The sequence below is a fragment of the Alligator sinensis genome, unplaced genomic scaffold (assembly GCF_000455745.1).
Source record: "Alligator sinensis unplaced genomic scaffold, ASM45574v1 scaffold448_1, whole genome shotgun sequence".
Taxonomy (NCBI): domain Eukaryota; kingdom Metazoa; phylum Chordata; order Crocodylia; family Alligatoridae; genus Alligator; species Alligator sinensis.
The window spans coordinates 4,397,856-4,420,409 of record NW_005841870.1 but is presented as its reverse complement, the minus strand read 5'-3'; the positions used below and the strand labels follow the sequence as shown (position 1 = coordinate 4,420,409).

Here is a 22,554-nt window from a genome sequence, read left to right as displayed (position 1 = left end):
CTATTATTTGAGGCCTCACATCTGGCTCAAGCAAGAACTAAGATTTTTCACAAATTCAGGTTGAGATTTTTATGTTGCAAATCGGTCATCCAAACATTTGTTTTAATGTGGTTGGCTGAGAAGACTTTCTGGAATTTAGTTGCTTGCAAAATAAGGTAGATATGCCAGCTCTACCCATACCATAGCAGCTTCAGTATTCAGGCACTTCCTAGTGCATGAAAGAATTTTGGCATTTAGGCAAGTTCTCCCTCTCCCCTCAAAGACCTTTCAGATACCTGTGATGATGATATAGCATCTTAAACTTATGGTTCATACTTCTAAAAAATCTCAAAGCATTTTCTACACATTTACCAATTATGCATGCAGAAATAGTTAACAGTGAAGAGTAGTTTCAACTATCATGCACATGGTTACTTAACAGCACAAAGCAACACTACATCCTGTTTTTTACTGTATCTGCCCAAGACTGCAGAGTGAATTTATGTTGATAGAATGTAATTATCTCTGCTTCAGTTTAGCTAGAAGTGTGGGGCTAAAGCCTATCTTTTGCAGAAGAGCATTACAATTATTTGAGGACCTGCCCAATTATGTGTTGTCAAAAGACACCACAACTAGCTCATAGTGATGGCTGAGCTATTAGTTCAGTGTTAGCTCAGAAGGAAATGTCCTTTCACAGCATCTGATGAAGTGAACTTGGATTCATAAAGCTTGTGCTATGCATATATATGTAGTATTTAGTTAGTTTGTAAAGGTACAGGCCTACCCTGTCTTCTATTTGACTTCAGACTAACATGGCTAACCTGTCTGATGAAAGTGTGCTGCTAAATTTTCAGTACCACTTCTGCTGGATGGCATGACTCCAGATTTCTCTTAGTGCTTAACCAACTTGAGTATTAGTTGCCAGTATATGCTAAAACATTAATCTCATTCTAAAGCTGAGCCCAGAAATGCCTGATAAAACAATACTTTCTTGCTTTGAAAGTGCATACAAGGGGTGAGATAATAAATTGGTAGATCTCTTGCAGAAGCTGGGGAAAGCCTTTGTTAGTTTGTTAAACAACATGATCTGATTCCTGTCTTTTACAGGTTGTCACATTAGGTATTTCCTTTATTTAAATAAACGTTGAGCAAAGCTCTCAAGTAAAGTTTACCAAGTTTTCTGCAGACTCAGTCTAGTGATTTTATTCTCCTTGTTTACTCTTGGTATTTTTCAGATGTCTTAAAGTTCAAGTAGGTAAAAAACAAAACAAACAAAAAAGCATGGTTAGTTGTAATCTTTGAAATGGTTTGCTTTACAGTTAGCAAGAGATACTAATTCTCTTTTTTTTTATTCAAAGGATTGTTTGGAATTAATCAGTTTCTAGAATATGTTGAGACATTTAATTTGTGTCACTAATCAGCTCTATTTTTACACGGAATAGAGGAAATCACCTGCTTCCATTTGTATTTACTTATACGCTATATTAGAATTAATAAAAAAAAAAAATAGATCAGACGAGGATCATCATGCACTGCTTTAGTAATAGAAAAGTATCATATTATTGTTGATAATTCAGTTCCCTTTTATCTGCTTTGAAAAGCAAGTATTATGAAGACCTAGGTGTGAGGTCTGTTTGCGTGACTGGTATCTTTATTGGAAACCTTTTATAACCGATGCATGCCCTGAAACAAACTAGTATTCTCCTGCCCCAGATTCTTAGATTGAGAACGTTCAGCAGATTCACCTGATGCATTGTATTCTTCTGAACTCTCAAAATGTTGCGCTTATCTGCTGTGGCCTTTAAGATGTTTGCATTTTTTAAAACTTAGTGTGGTTTTAATCCTGCATTACTTAACACTCTAAAAAATTACATTTGTGGTTATGCACGTGCATTGTTTTCTGTTTCTGGTTGTATCGTTTAGTTATTTATTGGTGCTAGTGACTGAATTGCCACTTTCAGTTAATTTTGTTGGTTGCTTAATTTCCTGGCTTGCAACTGTACTTTGATGAATATGTAACATGTTTTCTTTCAAAGAAGGCAAAAAGAGGGAGAGAATATGTAGACCATGGGTCAGTTGTAGAAAAAATCAGTTTTCTTTGGAGAAAAACACATGGGGGGGGGGAGCAGCTGTACTTACAATTAAAGGAATCAGTTTTGTGTATAGCAAGCCAGTTCACCTTATTTATACTTGGAAATGATATGGAGTATGATCTGAAGCATTTGTCTAATGATGATAAAGTCTAAATTGATCTTGTGGGGACTGAAGCCTTTGCTTCCTTTGCCAAAGGTTTTTTTTCTTTCCTTTTTTGTCTTCATATGGAAAGATGCTTTTGACATCATTTTAATGTCTTAAACAGTAGCTGTTGAGTTAGACTCTTTCATTGTCCTGAACTGATGGCAAGTAATTAAATTAATCATGATCACAGTATGTTCTATACATAGAGATTCAGATTTTCATGCTTATGTGTGACCAGAGCTGACCTATGAAATGTGCGTAGCTTTTGAGGGGAATGTTGAACGTGTTTTTGTTCTTCAGAAGCTTTTGCTTTGCGCTGCATAGTGAGTGCATATGTAAACCAGCTGGAGTATTTTAGCAAACTGGTGTTCCCTTAAAATGCTTATAAAGTCGGCTGATTTAAATGCATCTAGACTAACTGCTTGCCAGAGAAGGCAGACTGACTGATCCTGTTGTATAAACTTGTTTTTGAGGATGTTTATAAAGCTTTTGATGATCTTCTGTGTAAGCTTACAAAGACAGGAATATGAGAATTAGCCTTGATGAAACCAATAAATACTACTATGGGGGTGGGAAGGAGGGTAAATGGAAATCTAGCTACCACATCTGAAGCTTTTTATCATAAGGTAGAAGTTTATGGTTTTGCTAAAACATTGTAGTTCCATGGACTATTTTTGTAGTTATACTCGGTACTTTGTGCAAGAAATGAAGGTTTCCACTACTAAAGTAGTGATCTGATGAAGAAAATCTTGCTTTTGAAAGCTTGTCTGTCTATATCCCAACTATGTAGTTGGAAGAGATCACCCTAAGAAATCCTTGCCTCTCACTACAAAGATACAAACGGGTATTTTCTTTCTTTCCCGTGTATTATAAGAACATCTGTTATGGAGACATAATACTTTAATGACTCTAGTCCAGTGTTTTAAATGTACATATTGTAGTTTGAGTTATAAATCATAATCTTTTATATGCATCTTATTCACATCACTTATTTTAGAAGCATGTTACCCTCAAGCAAAGTTTGGGGGTTAACTTTTTGAAATCAGATTCAGGTTTCGCATTCTTTCAGTGTGAAGAGTTAAATAGCATCTTATGTTCTTATTCAACTTTCCTTTCTGTATTACTTCACAAATAGTTTGTAAAAGATCTCCATTACAAGAATAACTATGCTAAATGTATTCCCATGGCTAAATCAAATTTTGTAGGGCATATCAATTATTTTATTCATTTTTAAAAAATATTTGTGGCCTCTGAACTTCATTTGTAGCTTTGATCTTTTTATTTACTTAGTTATAGATTTCCTGTGTCTAACATTCATGATTGTCATTGACTGAAAATGCCAGGTGCCCAGTCTGTTCACAACAAAAAACAAACTTCTTGAGACTTGCATTCTGGACTTCTGTTTTGAGATATAGGCCTGATCCATGAAGCCATTTTAATGAGACTACTTATCCTGAAAGTGGGAATTAAACATTTCCCACAATTTCAGTTAAATTATAACAGGAAAATTTAGATGTCCTTATTTCTGTTTCCACAGTATTAAGCATGTGATTTCTTAAACACTGCAAAATCTCATAACAATAAAACAAATTTAAGTCTGCATCCAAATGTCATTAGGAAACCTTTAATATGCTTACTGTGAACAAAGCTAGATGCTAGTGTGTAAAACGTTACAATGAAGCACGTGTGTGTGTGTGTATTTTTTTAAAATTTTATAAATGACCATAATTCTCAGCTGTACCAGGTCTATTCAGATTTTTTACTGAATTAAAGAATTTGCAGTGGGGATAAAATGAGGCGCAGGTATCGGCAAAAATAGTTTAAAATTAGTAGCAATGAGATAATGCCATTAAATTATCTGGTGAATTTATAGTTTTAGCTGCAGTACCTACACATACAAATCTATAATACATATAGCTTCAGATGTTTATGTGCAATATATAATGTATGAATAAATGAAGCTTTGTAGTTCTGCTACTACTTCTGAACGTTTCTTTTGTCATCTGAAAAAATCCTTTTGTTACAGATTTTCTTAGTGTTTTAATTCTAGAAATTATTAGAAATTGAGGCTAGCCAAACTCCTATTGGGTCATCTAGAAGTCCCAGCTTCCAATTGAGGAGTGCTACAGGCTAAGTAAAAAGCTTTACCAACTATTTTGTATCCAGTCTAGTTCTTTGCACAGTTTTATTAAGACAATTTTGTATTGCTAGGCAAGGGAGGCATGTAGGTCTGTATGAATGCATTGATGGTTACTTACTTAACTAGAAATTGACCATTTAGTCCCATTATGATGCACTGAACTGGGGCATCATAGTGGCCACTTTGTTCAACCACATATGCATACTGATGTTATAACTAAGCTTACCTTTCATACTGATAGACTCAGCTTTTTTATTTAAATTATTACCACTAGAAGTAGGAGCTCACAGTCCTCACCCTACTGTTAAGAGGAATTTCAGGAGACACAGAGCAGGAGAGAAGTTTAGACCTTTACCTTCTTACTTATGAGATCTTGGTGATTGGATAGCCAATGTATGGCCTAGTTACCAAGGCTGCTAACAGATGGGGGCGGGGGGGAACAAAAAAACTCAACACTTCATTGGAAGAGGAAACATTTCAGTTTGACCTGGCTCTGCAACATCTGTATAGATCAGGTGCTTCAGCAGATCTTTTTGGTGCTTTTAGCTAAAAGCTGATTGAATCAGTTTTAGATAAGTGCCAAAAAGCCCCGCTGAAGCACATGACCTATACAGACATTGGGCAAATTGGGCCAAACTAACTCAGTGCATCCTCTGGCCATGTGCTCTGCTTGGTGCAGGAAGGTGCTAAGTTTTTAAAGTATAGCACTGCTTCCTCCCCCCCCCCCCCCCCCCCCCCTTCCGTAAGCAGCCCATGACTATAGCCAGGGGGAAAACGGTTGATCCGTTGCCATTCTTTCAGCTGCAAGGTTATCTCTAGGCTAGGCTACTTTAGTGTCCTACATTTTTCAGCATCCAAGGCCTCCCTAGGGAGTCTAATCTATAACATAATAGGATTTGCTCTCAGTGTTGTTCACTTAATTTTAATCCCATTATTTCTAGCTATTATATTCTTATACCACCATAGCTTTCTCTGTCTTTGATTTGTATACTTAAGATATTGTGCTTCTTTTCATCAAATGCTCAGTTTAATTTGTCCTTATCTTGATTTTTTTTTCATTATAAATAACTCAACTTGCTGCTCATCATTGGCTATAAATATTTATCAGCAGAATTAATTTCTTTAAGGTTTCTCTTTTAATAGATTTATGTTTTGTATGATTTTGCTACATTGTATTAGTTTGTGTTCTTCCAAGTTTAGTCTTATTTGTCCATATTTCTTAATCTCTCTGAATCCCTTTAATGGAGTGTTTCTTTTCATACATGTAGATTGTCCCAGTATAGCATTACTGGCATATAAATTTATACCTACAGTCAAATTGTTAATTAAAACGTTAAATTAAATTATATTAACAACTACAGTTTATTTCCCAAATGTACGCCTTTCTTTTTGATACTCTGTTTAACTTCAGTTTATCATCCCAACAATGACTCTCTTCAGTTGCTTAAATGCCATTATTATAGCTGTCAGATTTCCTTCATCCTCTGGTTTTTTTAGCTCTTCATAAGAGGGGGAGGAAGAGTTAAATATTAGGTAAAATTTGATCCTGCTTAGTGCTCTGCCATCTTCTAGTTACATGGTGACTCTTCCTTAATATTGTCTTTCCATACTTGAGACTGAGTTTAGACTTTTTGTTTACAAATGTCAATTTATAAATGATACTTTGCACTTTAGTAAAGTGTAAAGTTTACAAGTATCAATCTGTTTTCTTTTGAAAATTACTGTTTTTGTTTTATTTTCAGTATTTCTCAGGGTGTTCATGTTTTTCTGAAAATAGTAGTTCAGTAAGTTCATTACCTAATTCCTTTTAATATCCTGGAACGTGTCATCTAGAACAGCTAATTTATGTTCTAGTTTTCCAACTATTGCTTTACTAGCTTTTTATAAACGGATATTTTGCATGGTTTTCATTATTTCCTAATTGTAAAAATGTCTTGAGCATTTGAGACATTCAATACTTGAGCCATTCCTTTGTTGTCTTTAATGTTACCCACATCCTCATTTATAGTAGGCCTACTGTCTTACAAATCTTCCCAAATACTAGTAGAAATTCTGTTCTCTAGTTCAGTGGTTCTCAACCCTTTTGGATTCGAGGCATCCTTCAGAAAATGCCAGCTGTTGTTTACATTTGTTTTTTGACTATGGACTAGTAATAGAGCAATTCTGTTGCAAAGAATTCAGACCACAACAGGTGGGAATGTTTTTAACATTGTGGATTGCTACTTGCACTTTATCTTGTGAATCATGTGTTTGCAAACAATGATGCTAATATTGAGGGCACCTTTAAAAGAGTCTTATGGCATCCCAGGGTGTTGTGGACTCTCTGACCTGAGAACCGCTGCTCTAGTTATTCAAACAACTTGCGTACATTTTAGCTTGCTTTCTTATGTTAAGAACCTAGGGCACTTTTACATGTGTGTTGGGGGAGAGGGGGAGGGATGGCACTTAGTTCAGGGGCCCCGGCCACCATTTTGAAGCATGGGGATGCTGACCCATGAGACGCAGGAGGCTACTGGAGCGCAGTAATTACCATGCTCCAGCAGACTCAGTTAATCAAGTCTGCTTCAACACTGTTGGTGCAGACTCTGAGCTCAGGCACCTCCTAATGTTTAACAGTAAGTTCCATGCTTAATCTTGTATAATACAGTAGTCCACTGGAAGCTGGCGTGGGGAATAAGGAGATAATCAGTGTAGCTTCCCCTTCCTTCTGCTTTGGGCTGCAAAACTTTTTTTTTGCAGGTTTTTTGCAGGAACAAGGGTATAGTTTTAAAGCAGTTCCTAAATAAAATAAAATTTGTTGGGGCGGGAGACAGGGAGATGGGGATTCTTTTTTATAAAATATTAAATTGCATTATATGGGTTTCAACAATTAGGTATTATTTCCAACGTTGTTTATTTGGTTAACTGTTTAGATATGAAATGTATGGAAAGGTTTTCTGTTTTAATCCTAGGAGATGGCAATTGAAAGAGAGGGAGAGAAAACAAAACATTTTTCTAGCTATGTAACACTACCTAAAATAAATCAAAGCATTTTTTAAATTGTGACTGAATGCAGAAGAGTTCATAGATTAGACTTGAGCTATGAAGTCTCCCTTTCGCAGAGCTTCCATTTAATTTTCTGCTGGATGTTCCTGAACTGAATTTCTGTGGGTATGTCTAACAACAGTCACTGTAGCTTATGTTGCCATATCCTGACATGGTTTTAAATGGTTAGCTTGGATACCAATAACAGCAAAGCAGCAGCAGCACTGGGCTTGCTCACTGCGTGCTGTAAACTTCAGCTTCCTGGATAGGTTTTGTAGCCTGAGATGAGCTTCATGCTCTTGCAATTACAATTATTGGCAGCCAGACTAGCTTGAGTATATCTACATCAACTTCACTGATTGCAGCATAGATGTATCCTGTGTCATTTGGGAGGAAAGAAAAATTTATTTTGAGTAAATTGTGCTCCTGTCACCTTCCTGGTGATATTGCCTTCCCAGTTTATATGACTTTTTGATTTTTGTGTGAATCATTTTGCTGCTTGGTCTGTGTTTCTATACAAGTCCCTCTGTGTTTCTATACAAGTCCCAGGAGATGAGAGTATTTTTGTTTGAAAGGTTGATAGTGGCATTTAGAGGCCACTGACCTATCCAGACTACAATATTTCCATGGGAGGTTGCCAGATTAACTTAATTTATATTATGTAAAGGTTTTTTGTTTTTCTTTCAGTCAGCTTTTCTGACACAGAAGTGATCACTCCTGAAGTCACAGGTGCTTGACTTTTATACATTAACTCCACAAAGTAACTTTTTCTCTAGAATTTATTTGCCCCATTTTGCATTAGAAAGATGATCTAGTATTATCTCAAGCTGAATATTAGTAGCTCACTTAACTTGTATAGTGAGTTAGAGTATTGCTCTCATCCTTGTTGCTTCACAAATAATCCCTTTCTTTACTTATCAGCTTGTAATATAGAAAGGCTGTCTCATGAGGTTCTTTTTAAACAAGTTTATCTGAGCTGTTCTGATAAGAACTCATTGAAACCAGCCCTCCTGTAAAAAGAATAAATTCAGTTCCCTTTAACTTGCTGTCTATACTAGGAATTCCTTTCCTTCCCTTCCTCTCCTCTAACCTATTTTATCATCTCTGTACAGTATATTTGAACCACCAAGAGTGAATAATGACAAAGATAAGGAGCATAATTGTTCTGGCCACTTTAAATTATTGGTTTTAACTATAAAATCTGAAATATTTTAGTTTCTAGAATCATAGAATCAAGGGCTTGAAGGGACCTTGAAAGATCATGGAGTCCAACCACCCTGCTCTGGACAGAAATACTGCTGAGATCAAATGATCCCAGCAAGGTGTCTGTCTAGTCTCCTCTTGAAGATTTCCAAGGTTGGGGACTGTACCACCTCCTTGGGAAGTCTGTTCCAGATTCTAGATACCCTTACCATAAAGAACTTCCTTACATCCAACCTAAAACCATCCTCTAACAGTTTATAGTCATTGCTCCTTGTCTTCCCCTGGGGTGCCCTAGTGAACAGTTTTTTTTCCTACCAGCTCCTGATAGTCACCCCTTATATACTTATAAATGGCCACTAAGTCTGTCTGCCCTCCCCCCCCCCCCCCCCCCCCCCCGGTCTTCTCTTCCCCAGGCTGAACAGTCCCAGATCCCTTAGTCTTTCCTCATAAGCTTTGGTCCTCCAGGCCCTTAATTATTCTTGTGGCCCCTCTCTGGACCCTTCCGAGATTCTGTCATTTTTTAAATTCAGTGACCAGAACTGGACACAGTATGCCAGCTGAGGTCTCACCAATGCTGAGTAGAGAGCATGTATCGCTTGCTTAGCCTTGCTTGCGATGCATTTGGTAATGCATCCCAGTATGCTGTTAGCTCTGTTGACTACAGCGTCATGCTGGCAGCTCATGTTCATCCTTTGATCAACCATAATCCTTAGGTCCCTTTTCAGCCATTGTGTTAGCCAAGATATAGCTAACCTATACTCATGTTGCAGATTACTTCTCCCCAGATGAAGTACTTTGCTTTTATCCTTATTGAACTGCATCTGATTCTGCTCTGCCCACCTTTCCAGCTTGTCCAGGTCCACTTGGGTCTGCATCCTATCTGCAAACGTGGCCAGTGTGCTTTCCACGACCTCATCTAAATCCTTCATAAAGATGTTGAACAGCACAGGGCCAAGAACTGAACTCTGCAGGACACCACTGGCTACCTCCTGCCAAGATGATACAGACCTGTCTACTAACACTCTCTCTGTTTGACCCCTTAGCCAGTTCCCAGTCCACCTGACCATGGACTCAGCCAGCTCATAATCCCCCATTTTTTTTATGTGTGTCATGGGAGACCATATCGAAGGCCTTTTTAAAATCCAAGTGTTTGACATCAACTGCATCTCCCACACCTAAGTGGTTCATGACTTGATCAGAGAAGGAGACAAGGTTGGTCAGACACAACCTGCCACAAAACCATGTTGGCTATCCTTCAGCATCATGCCTTCTGCTAGTCTCTCTCAAATGGACATTTTGATAGTTTTTTTTCAAAATTTTACCCAGTATTGAGGTCAAACTGACCAGTCTATATTTTCCCGAATCCTCTCTCCTCCCTTCTTCAAGACTGGCACCACATTGGCCCTTTTCCAGTCTTCCAGAACTGCTCCCGAGCATTGCAAGTCTTCAAATACCTTCACCAGTGGTACCACCGTGACTCCAGCCCATTCCTCAGCACTCTCGGGTGTAGTCCATCTGGTCCTTCCAACTTGAAGACATTCAGCCGCTCTAAGTGCTCCCACACCAGTCCAACACTGACCATTGGTTGACAATCACCCCGCACCCCTGCATCCATCCAGTATTTGACTAGGCAGGCAACCATCATTTGCATGCAGGAACACCGAAGCAAAGTACTTATTGAAGAGTTCAGCTTTCTTCCGACTGTCTGTTATCAGCTGTCCTGTCTCATTCTGGATGGTAGCCATAGAGTGAACAAAAGGGAGAAAAAAATACTGAATGTGTGCATCCTGTCCACTTTGCCCACTAACTGGATAGGATTCCTGTGAGAAAAACATGTGCTTATGTAGTAAAAGGCAAAAGATGCATGCAAAGGAGAGAAGGTAAATTAAAGTTGCCCAGGCAGCCTTTTCTGACTTTTGAATGGCTAACTGTGCAACATTAATCTTTTAACTGTGTGTGTGTGTGTGCTTGCGCACAATATTCCTTGGGGTTCTAAGTGGTGAGGCTGTTAAAACTGTTATATTATCTTGCTATGCATTAATGTTGCAGGCTTCAATCGGGCATTGCCTACAGGCAGACCCTTGCCTGTAATTTAGAATTAAAATAAATATCCAAGGAACTTAGCACGAGAAGCAAGGATTTGGGGGGGGGCGTGTCTTTTATTTGCCCAGTTGCGTGGTTGGAATTCCATTCGAAAGCTTGACTCAGTTTATTCCAACCATGCAATTGGTCTAGTAAAAGATATCACCCCTCCAAAAATCCTTGCCACCACAATTCCTGGACCGTCACAACTGTAACATCACACTAGCACTACAAAAAGAAAGTAGCTAACATTTGAAGAAAAAGCAATCAATATATTTTAGTTGCTTTCCTAGTTTTAGACAAATGCATGTACTCTTTTACAGCTTTTAAGTGATTAAGTTCTTGTCATTCTTTCCTTTGAAAATCTTACTTTTTCACATTTTTTTTGAAAAAAAAAATTAAAAATCCTATTTTGAGTAGGTGGAACCATAGGAAATTTGGCTAAAACTGCTAAGTTAATTACTACAGGCATGATTTTTTTGCTTGCAAAATTCAATGAATTATTTGCTTGTGAAACGTGATGATGGAAGTTCGTGTTTGTGTTGTTCTGTGTTCCCTTTTTTGTGGTACTTTGTCATGTAGGTCTGAATAATTTTGATTTTTTGTTTCATGCATTCTTCTGGAAAAACTGGTTGTCTGAGTCCTGACTTTATCCATGTTAAAAACTACCTTATATTCTATGGGTAAATGATTTATTATTGCAGCTCTGCTTTCTGAACAGATTAGCACTTTTACAGAGAAATAGTATAATACATGAGATGGGAGAGAGCTAAGATTTTTGCTGTTGGGTGGGGGGTGGAATCCCTTTTTAGTAATTTGTTAAATATTAACTACCATTTTAACCATAGTTAAAATAATAAATAGTCTGCTGGAGCATGGAAATTAAGGTGTTTGTTAAAAATGGTGGTTGGGCACTTTAAAGCTTGTTTGACTAGGACTCCACTGCCATTTTTCAGCATGTGGAGCCTGTGACGCTCTGGGTGCTTTTAATTAGTGTGGCTCTTGGAGCTGGACTAATTAGAGCGCCCCTTCCCCCCATGCCTCCCAGAGCATGAGGAACCCTAAGTTTTGATTCCAGAAATGCAGACACATGCCTGCAGTGGCCCAGGCCAGAAGCTAGGGGTGCTAGAGCACATCTCCCTTCTCAGCTACAGCAAACAGCTTGGGCCAAGACTAACATGCCCAACCTGTGAGGAGGTGGTTTGTGGGGAATGTGCAAAGCATCCTGGGATGCTGGAAGGCTATGAGTTAACTTGAATCTGGAGGGGATCTGGGACAGAAGTTTAATAAACCAATTTAACCTAAATCAGTTAAGTCTGATACTGTATCCATCCAGGTTTATTATAAACAGGGTTCAGACATTTTGAAAGCAGTTTATGTACACTGAGTTTTTGTTGTGTTACAGATTTGAAACCACTTATGCTGGTTTGTGTAGTTTCTGTCCCTAGCCCTCAAGAATATGTTTTTGGAGGGTAGAGACAATTGAGCAAAATTCCAGTTAATCAAATGATTCCTTTTTAAACTTAAAAGATTATTCATTTTGCATAAATGAGTAACTTTAAAAGTGAATATGTTTTCTTAGATGGGACCAACGAAGACATCCCCCCTTTTGTGATATTTAAATTATTGGTTTTATTTCATTCAGTGTTACTGTTGCTCCTTCCACATTATTTTATTTTTTAAATTTTGGAAATAAAAGTACACTTAAAACACTTAGCTATTAATATTTTGAACATTCTAGATCTCAAAAGAATGTCACAAGTTTTGAGACTTGTGAAACTTCGAACTGGAGCAACTTGGACTTATTTAAACTAATCCTATCTTATTCTTCTAATTAATGCACAATTAGTCTTTGTCCTCCTTCCTTCTTCCCTCCTCCCCCCTCCAAAAAACAAAACAAAACAAGAAAAGAATCCAAAGCCAGGCTGCAAGTTATTAGTTTGGTTGGGTTGAAGTTACAATTTTAGGATTTTAATTTCCATGGTTTTTTTCCCCAAAGGCAGAGAAATAGCAGTAATAGTATAGCTACCAAAAAAAACAAAAATAAATGTAGAAATGAGTTGGATGCCAGTGAACAGAATAGTCACATTCCCAATGATAAACTAATTTGGAATGTTGTTCTGAATGGGAATGCCTTGTGTATGCATTAATTCAGTTGAAAATAGTGGTTTCTGTAACAGTGCCTTTTGTGGAGTTCAAGTGATAGTAGAGCAACGTAAAAATGGCACAAGATCACTTTACTAAATAATGATAGTGCAACTATGTGACCATTTATTTTTACTTAATGATGCTTTCAAGGCTCACTAGTTCAAAAGTTAGACTAATCCATTGTGTGGTAGCTAGCTAGTGGGTGTATGTAAAGGAACTGTGCACAGCATGACTCAAATATATGTTTATATTTATCTGCTTGAAGGTTTGCTAATCATCTAGCAATACAATATCAGTGTTGGGTTTCAGATTAAATTGGGTAGAATATTTTTGTTTAGAAACCACAAAAAGTATTATTAATTAAAAAAAAAAAAAAAAATTCACGATGGACTTAAACGTTGGACCTGTCAACTTCCAAAATGAAAATTGTAATTCTCTCTTCTCCGCCCTTCCCCACCTTTAGTCATCATCAGGGATCCTGGTTTTCTCTGTTTAAAAATAGCAAATTCTCTGATTTACAAAAAAAAAAAAAAATAATCATGAAGTCTCTGACTTTAAAAAAACAAACAAACAAACAACAAACCCCCCAAAATTAACAATTGAATGAAATCGCACACATGGTTCCATTGGTGTATTTACAGTTTGGAAGCCTACCAATGCCTAAGTCACTATAATAAAATAAAATAAATTCTAAGTATCTTTAAATTTTGGTGTTTGATTTTTAGGTGTTTTATCATGGATAATCAGAGCTTCCCTTGCCCCCTTCACTAACCAGGATGCAGGTCTAGGCCCCTCGCTCCCAAGCTACAACCCCCTACCCTTACTGGTGCCCTCCGGCCCTGCCACAGGAGGCCCTCACCTTCCAGGACTGTGGGGGCTGTGGGTGGGGTCAGCAGCCCCCTGCAGCAACACCCAAGCCCTGGCTGCTGCCTGCAGGAGGTGGCAGCTGCTGCATCAGAGAAGAGCTTGGAGCCCGACTCCCCCTCCCCCATAGCCAACACAGCCAGAGTGGGGGGGGTGGGGGTGGATGCGGGCTGCCTACTGTGGGTTTAGGCTCCCCGCCCCCCACCCTGGGGCCTTGGCAGCCCAGCAGGTGGGACCCGGTGCAGCAGTGCAGAGTGGGGCTGGGTGGGGAAGCTTGTTGCTGCTGCTGGGAGCTCCAAGCTGCCATGGTGAGGCACTGCCTGCCTGGCGGCAGTGAGGGGCACAACTCTGCACTGCCACCCCCACTGCTGCCAGGCTGGCTGGGGGATCCTTGTAAGGGTGGCGTGGGGCTTGCAGCAGCAAGGAGCTTCCCTGCTCAGCCCTGCACTGCCCTGCCACATGGGTCTTGCATGCTGCGCTGCAGAGGCCCCAGGAGCAAGGCATCAGTGTGGGGAACCCACACCTGTCCCGTGCACAAATCTGGGGGGCAAGTCCCACCACCCCTGGTCCCCTGGAGTGCATACAGCAGCAGGGAGCCAGCCTCCCCTGCTGGATGAGCCACCCCGGGCCCTACTACTGCATATGGCCCCAGGCCCCAAGTCCCCCACACTGCCGCAGCTGGGCAGCACCCCAGCCCTGCCCAACTCTCTCCCTCCCTTCCTCCAACCCTATGGGGGCCTAAATCCTCATCCCCCTGCCAGACTTACCTGTGGGAGTTGCTCTCCAGGCTGCCTGGTGTGTCTCTCTCTCTTAAGTGCACACACACACATGGCACCTCCTGCCTGGCTGTCCCCTCTCACTCGCCCCCGCTCCCCCCAAGACCGCAACTTTGCCTGCCTGCAGAGAGCTCTTTGCAGGCTGGCAGAGTTCCCTTTTAACTGAGAAAAATGCAGATTTTTCTCAGGTAAAAGAGAAAATCTGTGGGGTTTTTTCCTTGGGAAATGGAAAACTTGGATTCCTGGTCATCATTATTTTATTTTTGTTACATTATTATCAAGTGGTCACATCTTTCTTTGTTGGGTCCTTCACAGATGCATGAGAAAAGGCGGGCCCTAGTCCCAAAGAATTATTTTTTCTTTTTCTTTATGTCCCCTCCAAGGTTAAATAAGTCACCAGCTATCCTCTGGCCAAGTAAAGGCATTGGATTTCTACCAGGAGAATTGCTGTTCTCCCAGCAGTGACAAGCACCCTCAATTTCTCCCCCAGGGAATCATGTCCTTTCTGGGAGAAAAATTTTCCAGGTGTCAAATCTGGAAGAGCTCCCTTACAAGAGAAACTGTCTTGCAAGAATGAATGCTTGTAGGTCTGGTCTGGAGGGGGAAGGGATCAGTGGGTGCCTGCTTCTTCCCCAGGCTGGGGAAGCCCAGTTTAGGGAACAGGCTAGGGGATTTGCCCTCACTGCTCCCCTCCCCTCCTAAACCAGTCTGGGAGGGGACTGGAGCAGCCAGGCAAAACTCTGGTGTGAGATTGCCAGGTGAAGAATGAGTTCCCCAGCTGCTGCTCCTCTGTGCTTCCAGTAGCTAGGAGCAGAGGATCAGTTAATCCTTGCTGTCAGGCTGGGATCCCAGTCTATATGCATAGCAATTTTTTTTTTTTTTTTAAAGCCAGGTGACTTCCTATTGACATCCTGCCCCCTTCCTGGGCAAGCTAGAGGACAGGCTGTCAATGGGCTTCTGTAAAGCTCTATGGCCCAGGGAGCAGCTCTCCAGTGCCCCTGGCTGGAGATCTTACTTATCTACCTCTCTAGTCAGGGCTGGAACACATGAACTCCTGTCTGGCCTGTTTCATTACCATATGAGCAGTGTAACATTCTGGTGTGCCACATGATCTTAAGGCTACAGCAAGGATACAACTTGCCTCTAAAATGACAAACGAGGATTTTTTTCATTAAGGAATAAAATAAATATTAAACATATAACTTGGTGGGTCTTTTGTTGTTGTTGTTGCTTTGTTTGTCATGGAACCAAATGTCTTTTGCCTCAACTCTTTTTCAAAAAATCCTATAATTAACACCTTTTTCTTTTCTTGGTGTCTAAAAGATGTGAACCTCTTCTGTATTGCAGTCGGCTGGTTTTTTGGGTAACTTGGGGATGTGTAAAACCATTGAGAAACCAGTATCAGGCATACCGTGATTCATATTCATGGAAAGTTAGCTTATAGGAGAAGTGATTTAAGTGTAACCACTAAAAAATATCTTTCTTTCTGCAGGGCGCAGGTCAAGATAAACTTGGAATCTATGTCAAATCTGTTGTAAAAGGAGGTGCTGCAGATGTGGTTAGTAATGTTTATAAATATTAAAACTGTTAAAGTATGAAAATGTCTAATGGAGAGATTGCTCTAGTAGAAATGTTTTTAATTCTCTATTTGGTTGTTAAAATGTATTGATATTTATCTTGATTAAACCTATATGTGAGCATTGGTATGTAAAGAATGGTTTCTTTCTTCAACTTGTAAATAGGATGGTCGCCTGGCAGCAGGGGATCAACTGCTCAGTGTGGATGGTAGAAGTTTGGTGGGGCTGTCCCAAGAAAGGTACAGTATACTTTTTATCAGGTGTGTGTAGAGGAAGTCAATACTGGTATATTGTAGACCACAGTGAATAAGAGCTCTGGTAATGTAATGAAAAAAATGAGGGTTGGATTTTAGGATACTTCTCTCTATCTGTTGTCTTATTAAATTTATTGTATGCATCTTCAGTGACAAAGGCCTACCAGTGAATTCCTTCTATAGTTTTAGATGAATATTTCCATAGCTGTAATAAAGGGATCTATATGAGGAAAAAATGTTGTTCTTGGAGTTTTGAGTCTTCAGTTGGAATAGAGGTTTTAAGCAAATTTCTAGTTCTAGGTTCTAGTTCTAAGTTTATTAAGTATTTTGGCATTTGGTATGAACTGCTGAAATTTAAGATTGGTAACTGTCCATATAATTGCTCTTTTATATTCTTAAATCCACTAGATACTCTTTTCTAATCTCCCAGGAAGAATCAATGCTTTTAAGTACAAAGCTGGCAGGGTGTGGGAAGAACATTGTTGAACAGTACCTGTAGTAGCAGTGGCATAGAAAAGATTGTATAGAGAAGTACTAATTAAATTACATTGTGCTTAGTTCTTCTTGACTCTTATCACAGGGCAGCAGAACTCATGACAAGAACAGGTTCTGTAGTGACCCTGGAAGTAGCAAAGCAAGGAGCAATTTATCATGGTCTGGCAACCCTGCTTAACCAACCATCCCCAATGATGCAGAGAGGTAAACTGATTAATTAATTGAATAACGTTTTCATAATGCTTTTGAAGTACATGTGAATGTAGAAGATACAGTATTTGCCAGGAGCTTGGTGTTACAGAATTAATGCTAGTGTCTTTTGAATTTGAATGTAGGATTACCAACTATGTAATTTCATCTCTTCTCTGTCCCAGTTCTGGAAAGCACCTGAGCACATGTTTTAACCATATAGTTTAGTATCACATGGTGGTCATATGCGTGCTTGAATTGGTGCCCTAAAGAAATTTTAAGCACGTTCATGAAATGAAGAAATAATCTGTCCCAGTTCAGAAAGTGGGACAACTTAAAAAGAAAAAAGGCATCGTCCAGATGCAGTGTACATGTTATGTATTAAATTTAGCTCATCCAAAGGTGCACAAAGGTTTCTGTGGGTAAGACTGAGAAATTGGGTATTTTTAGGAAGATTAGATGAGAGAGAAAAAATACATAAATGCCCTTCTCTTGGTAAGTCACAAAAGCCATGAACAGGAAATGTACCTATTCTTCCAAAAGATTCAGCTTATTTTTACACACTGCATAGAATGTTATATTAGTTACATGTCTAATAGTAAGCAAATGCATTACCCTTACAAAAGCTGAAATTTGACTTTTGCAAGTTATTTAAGCATAGATCCACCTTGGAGAGATTTGCTCTAAATAAATGGAGAGGCCTAGAATTCAGTGGAGTTGTTTTTTTCCTTTTTTTTTTTTTATCATTTCTTCTTGGAAAAAAATACTGCTTGCAGAAGAAGTGGTAATACTTGTCATATCTTCTTTAAAGAAAAAAAGAAAAGAAAAGCAAGTCAGAAGCCATTGTACCATATTTGGTCTTTGATCTTTGTTTTTCCAAACTCAGAAGCCTTTGAAATGGCTGTTCTTAATTTTCTGTGTATAGTTTCTCTTGCTTTTATGATTGCCTTTTTTCTCCCCAATATGATGGGAATTCCTTTTGAGAGTCAGTTTTTTCATGACCTAGTGACAATTTTATAGAACTTTTATGTGAATAATATGTTGGGAGCTTTCCAAAGTTGAGTATAGAGTTGCATAGAAAGGAAAGGGTTAAAAGAATAAACCCTTATTACCCCAGCTTACAGCACTGCTCCAGACACCATATGCCTTTCAGATTAATCTAGAGACTTCTTTCAGTAAAAGTGCATCTGGCTTTGCCAAATTTTGTGGTGTCTGTTGCAAAATCCCTTTGGAAGCCTGTGAATCAAAAGTATGTTATGCTGTCAACACAAGAGTGGGATTGTGTAGCTGAAAAACTTATGCTTTTCATATCAGCATATGTTTTGCTGTAAGGTTCAGTGTTTTGTAAAGGCATAAACTGGGTGGTGATTGTGCAAATGGAATGGGAGGAAAATAATGTACAGATCCTAACCTGTTGCAGTTTCTGACCGGCGTGGCGCAGGTAAACCCCGACCAAAGAGTGAAGGTTTTGAGCTGTATAATAACTCTGCTCAAAATGGGTCACCTGAGAGCCCTCAGCTGCCTTGGACAGAGTACAGTGAACCAAAGAAGCTTCCAGGGGATGACAGATTAATGAAGAATCGAGCTGATCACCGCTCCAGTCCAAATGTGGCAAGTAAGCAAAAGTCTAATTGTTTTATTATTTTACTGAACATTTATTTTTCTTGCAGTTTTCTTCTCCTAAAAAGAGGGGGAGGTGTGAATGATTAAAATGATTTACTTAAAATACTGTCACTGTCATAACAGTAGTGCAGGTAATTTTAGTAAAAGTGAAACTAAATTTCACTGCAGCATTCTTATTGCTGAATTTTCATTGGCTGATATCTTATTAAATATGATGTAAATGCTTGCTACTAATTTTCATTTAACAATGCTTTCTTTAACTCTTCAATAGATCAGCCTCCCAGTCCTGGAGGAAAGAATGCTTATGCTTGTGGAACCACCACCAAGATAACTTCAGTCTCAACTGGAAATCTCTGTACAGAGGTCAGAAGTGGCAAACAAAAGATTGGCTGTTAACATCCTTTAAATATCAATAGAAGTACTGTGCTTGAGTTAAGCAGAAGTTTCAGTGAAGAATGTTAACCGAATGTCACTGAACAGTGATTTGTATTTATTCTTTTTCAGTGTTACTTAACAAGATTATATTATTGGCACACTACTGAAGACTCACCAAGTTTTTGTCGTAGCATTACTATTCAGACTTGTTTGTTAGAAATAAATGTATGCAATAAGTGGTGTGCACTTCATTTCAGTGTACGAGCCATGAGTCGAAACTTGTAGCATATTTCATTTTAGACTAATTTTAGGCCTCTATTCATTTAGCTTAAGATGAAATTGAAAACCATGTTTAGAAAATTTGCTTTTTAAAAATTGCAAATTAAAATAATTGTGTACAGAATTGATAAAGTATAGTTTGTCCTCTACCTTTTACAGGAACAGACACCACCGCCAAGACCCGAAGCTTATCCTATCCCCACACAAACCTACACCAGAGAATATTTCACATTCCCAGCTTCCAAGTCCCAGGATCGAATGGGTCCTGCTCAGAATCAATGGCCAAATTATGAAGAAAAGCCACAAGTCCAGGCAGAGAGTAGTCACTCAATCAGTGCTGCAATGCAGGTTAGAAATTTGTATTCCAAGAACTAAAAAGCCTTTCTCTTTCTCTAGCAGATCACACAAGGCACTTGTTCAGAGTGCTAAGGTTTCCCTTTTAAAACATCTCAAGTTTTCCAGGGGGAGGAGTGTTTTGGGTTTTTTTTGTTTGGTTTTTTTTGCAGAAAACAAAGAAGTCCCAGCCCCTATGCAAGTATGTAGAAACTTGTTGAATTCTTTTTTTAAAGAGAGTAGAGAAATCTCTGAATTTCAAGACCGACCCATTGCCCTCAGTAAAATAGGTTTACTTCAGTCAAGTTGAAATATAATTTATAGCTATCTCACTTGAATTGAAATGAATATTATTACCATAGAGTCTGAGTGCCCCTCAATCTTAAGTGCATTTATCTCTACCCCTGTAAAGTTTGTGAAGTACTGCTATCCCCATGTTTTATGGATGGAGACTTGCCCAAAGTCATATAGGAAATCTGTTGGGGGAGCAGGGAATTAAGCCTATTTCTCTCAAGTCCCAGGCTGGTCCCTTAATCACTTTCACATTTCAAGTGAGCACAGAAAAGGTTTAAAAGTGGTGGCTAAAAATCGCCATTGAGCCTCAGTGCATGAAGAAGAAATCCTAAAAGGAAGTTAGGAACTGATTTTGCAGGCCACATTTGTGACAGTAATCCTTATGTATGCATACCAGTAATGCCAGTGCATCCCATGGTGGTAATTTGTTAAGTAATGATTGCAGGTAACATCTTGGTATGACTCAGCTAATTTGCAGATGGTAATTATATTGCAGCTTGCCTAGCTGTTTGCAACTTTAGAAAGCTAACCCTGTGTTCTTAGCTTCAGTGGTGTAAACTAGTGGTAAAAAGCTACGGAAAAATTATTATTAGACATTAATATTCCAGATCCCCACAAAGAGCAAGTGGCTACTAGATGCCCACACTTCGAGTGGCAGCCTAATTCTGCCAGAGTTTTGATAAAGCAAGATTACTTGGAAGTATGTGTTAGGTGTTTTGTATATATGTGTTAGGTTTTGTTTTTGTTAGTGTATGATATGATATGTTTTCATATCAGGGATTTTTAATTTCAAAGCTGATATAAATCAGACTTTAAAAACCTCATAACGATTTTGCTTTTCTACAGCACAGCAATAGCTTGTGGGTTTCATTTTTGTTTGAAAAGACTTTCTGACAGTTTGAGAATACTTATTGTAAAAGCATATTTTGCTGAATGACCTCTTCCAGATAACTAGTCAAATAGGAAAATTATCACTAGGTTTGAAGGTGCTATTTCTGCTGAGTTGGTGGGAGCCATGCTTGTGCAAGTTCCAGTAAACTGCTGGCTGACTTAAAATTCCTGTTTTATTATGTAAATGCACAAGTCGTTAGCAAACTGTTTGGCTAGGTGCACTTTCACAATTAATCTGACACAAATAGCTGTGTGTTCAGAGCTACTGGACTAATAGAGCATAAAAAATGCACTCTTTTATCCCAAGGAAGGCATTCTTTTGAGGTCATAGTTAAGGTCATTGTTGGAGAAGCATGGAGAAGTTTTTGTTAATCTCCTCCAATTTTGCTGTTTGTTAGCTGGTACATTCTGTGCTTAATCCCAAGAATTTCATAAAGTTTTGAGGTATGAGTATTAGCTTTGAGATAAATATTTTAGAATTAAGAGGCACAGTCATTGTCATCATGGTTTTGAATATTTTCACATATAGCGGGGTTTGTAATGGAATGGGACTTTCCTAGCTGGTATACAGTAACCATACTTAACACTTTTTTGTGCTTGATAGCTTCAAAATGGTGTGAAGGTACAAACAAATCCTGAACATCCCCAGGAGACAGGTGAAGTTAAGACATGTGATCACCCATGTCCCCTCTGACAGTAGCAGAGAATGTCTCCAGTTGGGAACCGTGGGGAGGAGCACGCAGATGCCCCCTCTCCCCCTCAGCATTCCTTGTATTTGTGTTCAGAAAAGAGAAATGTTTTGACAAAGCAGTTGGAAGCTGAGCTGGAGAGTTAGTGCGCTTGAATTACTACTGTTCCCGACTGCCTGACCCAATGCAGTTGCATCAGGGGAGGAGTTGTTAGGGATAGCCCTGAGAATTTGTACGATGGGGAAGTTTATTGGCATAAGCTCTGCTTTGTTTTCATCGATTCTCCTGTTGCAGTTTCACAGTTGTCTCAGACCTTGCAAAGCCATCCAAGGCTTGTCTGATTTTTTAAAAGCTTGAGCTGTTTTGTAATGTTAAGTAACTGAAAGTTTTGGGGGAAACATGCTGGTTATGAAAGTGCTAAACTTTTACAAAAACTTTTGACTAGTAATAGGAAGACTTCTTGGTAGAACTGCAGTTAGCCATCAATTTTTATTATTGCATATAAATTTGAATGCAGATTGAATGTATTATATTTTTTCCAGCGTGTGGCTCGTTCTCAGGAAGAACTGCGAGATCAAGTTTTCCAGCCAGAGAGGAATCGTTTGGAAGTGGTTATACGGAAGGATGTGGAGTACATTGATCGCAAGTCGGACAGTGATCCGTGGATGAATTCATCTGTGGATTCCAGCACATCTAGCCAAGAGCATCTGAACCATTCATCCAAACCCATTTCCCCTGGTTCGTGTTTAACTAAAAGTGGACCTGGCCGGTGGAAAACTCCAGCTACCAGCCAGCCGACCCCTGTGGCAGTTTCCCAGCCCATTAGAACAGACCTACCCCCACCACCACCTCCTCCACCAGTGCATTATGCAGCTGAATTTGATGAACTGCAAATGGATTTGCCTCTTCCACCTCCTCCTCCTCCAAACCAGCTAGGAACACCAGCATCTTCCCAGGTGGCTGCTGCAGAACGTAAAAAGAGAGAGGAACATCAGCGATGGTATGAAAAAGAAAAGGCACGTTTGGAGGAAGAACGAGAGAGGAAACGGCGTGAGCAGGAAAGGAAACTGGGCCAGATGCGGGCTCAGCCACTAATTCCTT

The 22,554-nt window shown here is 39.2% G+C and overlaps 1 protein-coding gene across 1 annotated transcript in view; it reads left to right on the top strand.

Moving 5' to 3' along the window:
* Positions 1-22,554, top strand: part of AFDN (afadin, adherens junction formation factor) — a 182,933-nt gene that overhangs the window by 141,020 nt on the left and 19,359 nt on the right. The window contains 8 exon segments of the mRNA XM_025195062.1: positions 15,947-16,012; positions 16,197-16,270; positions 16,866-16,984; positions 18,390-18,584; positions 18,864-18,955; positions 19,406-19,594; positions 21,996-22,551; position 22,554. The exon segment at position 22,554 is cut by the window's right edge and continues 454 nt beyond it. Coding sequence (XP_025050847.1) covers positions 15,947-16,012; positions 16,197-16,270; positions 16,866-16,984; positions 18,390-18,584; positions 18,864-18,955; positions 19,406-19,594; positions 21,996-22,551; position 22,554 — 1,292 coding nt within the window.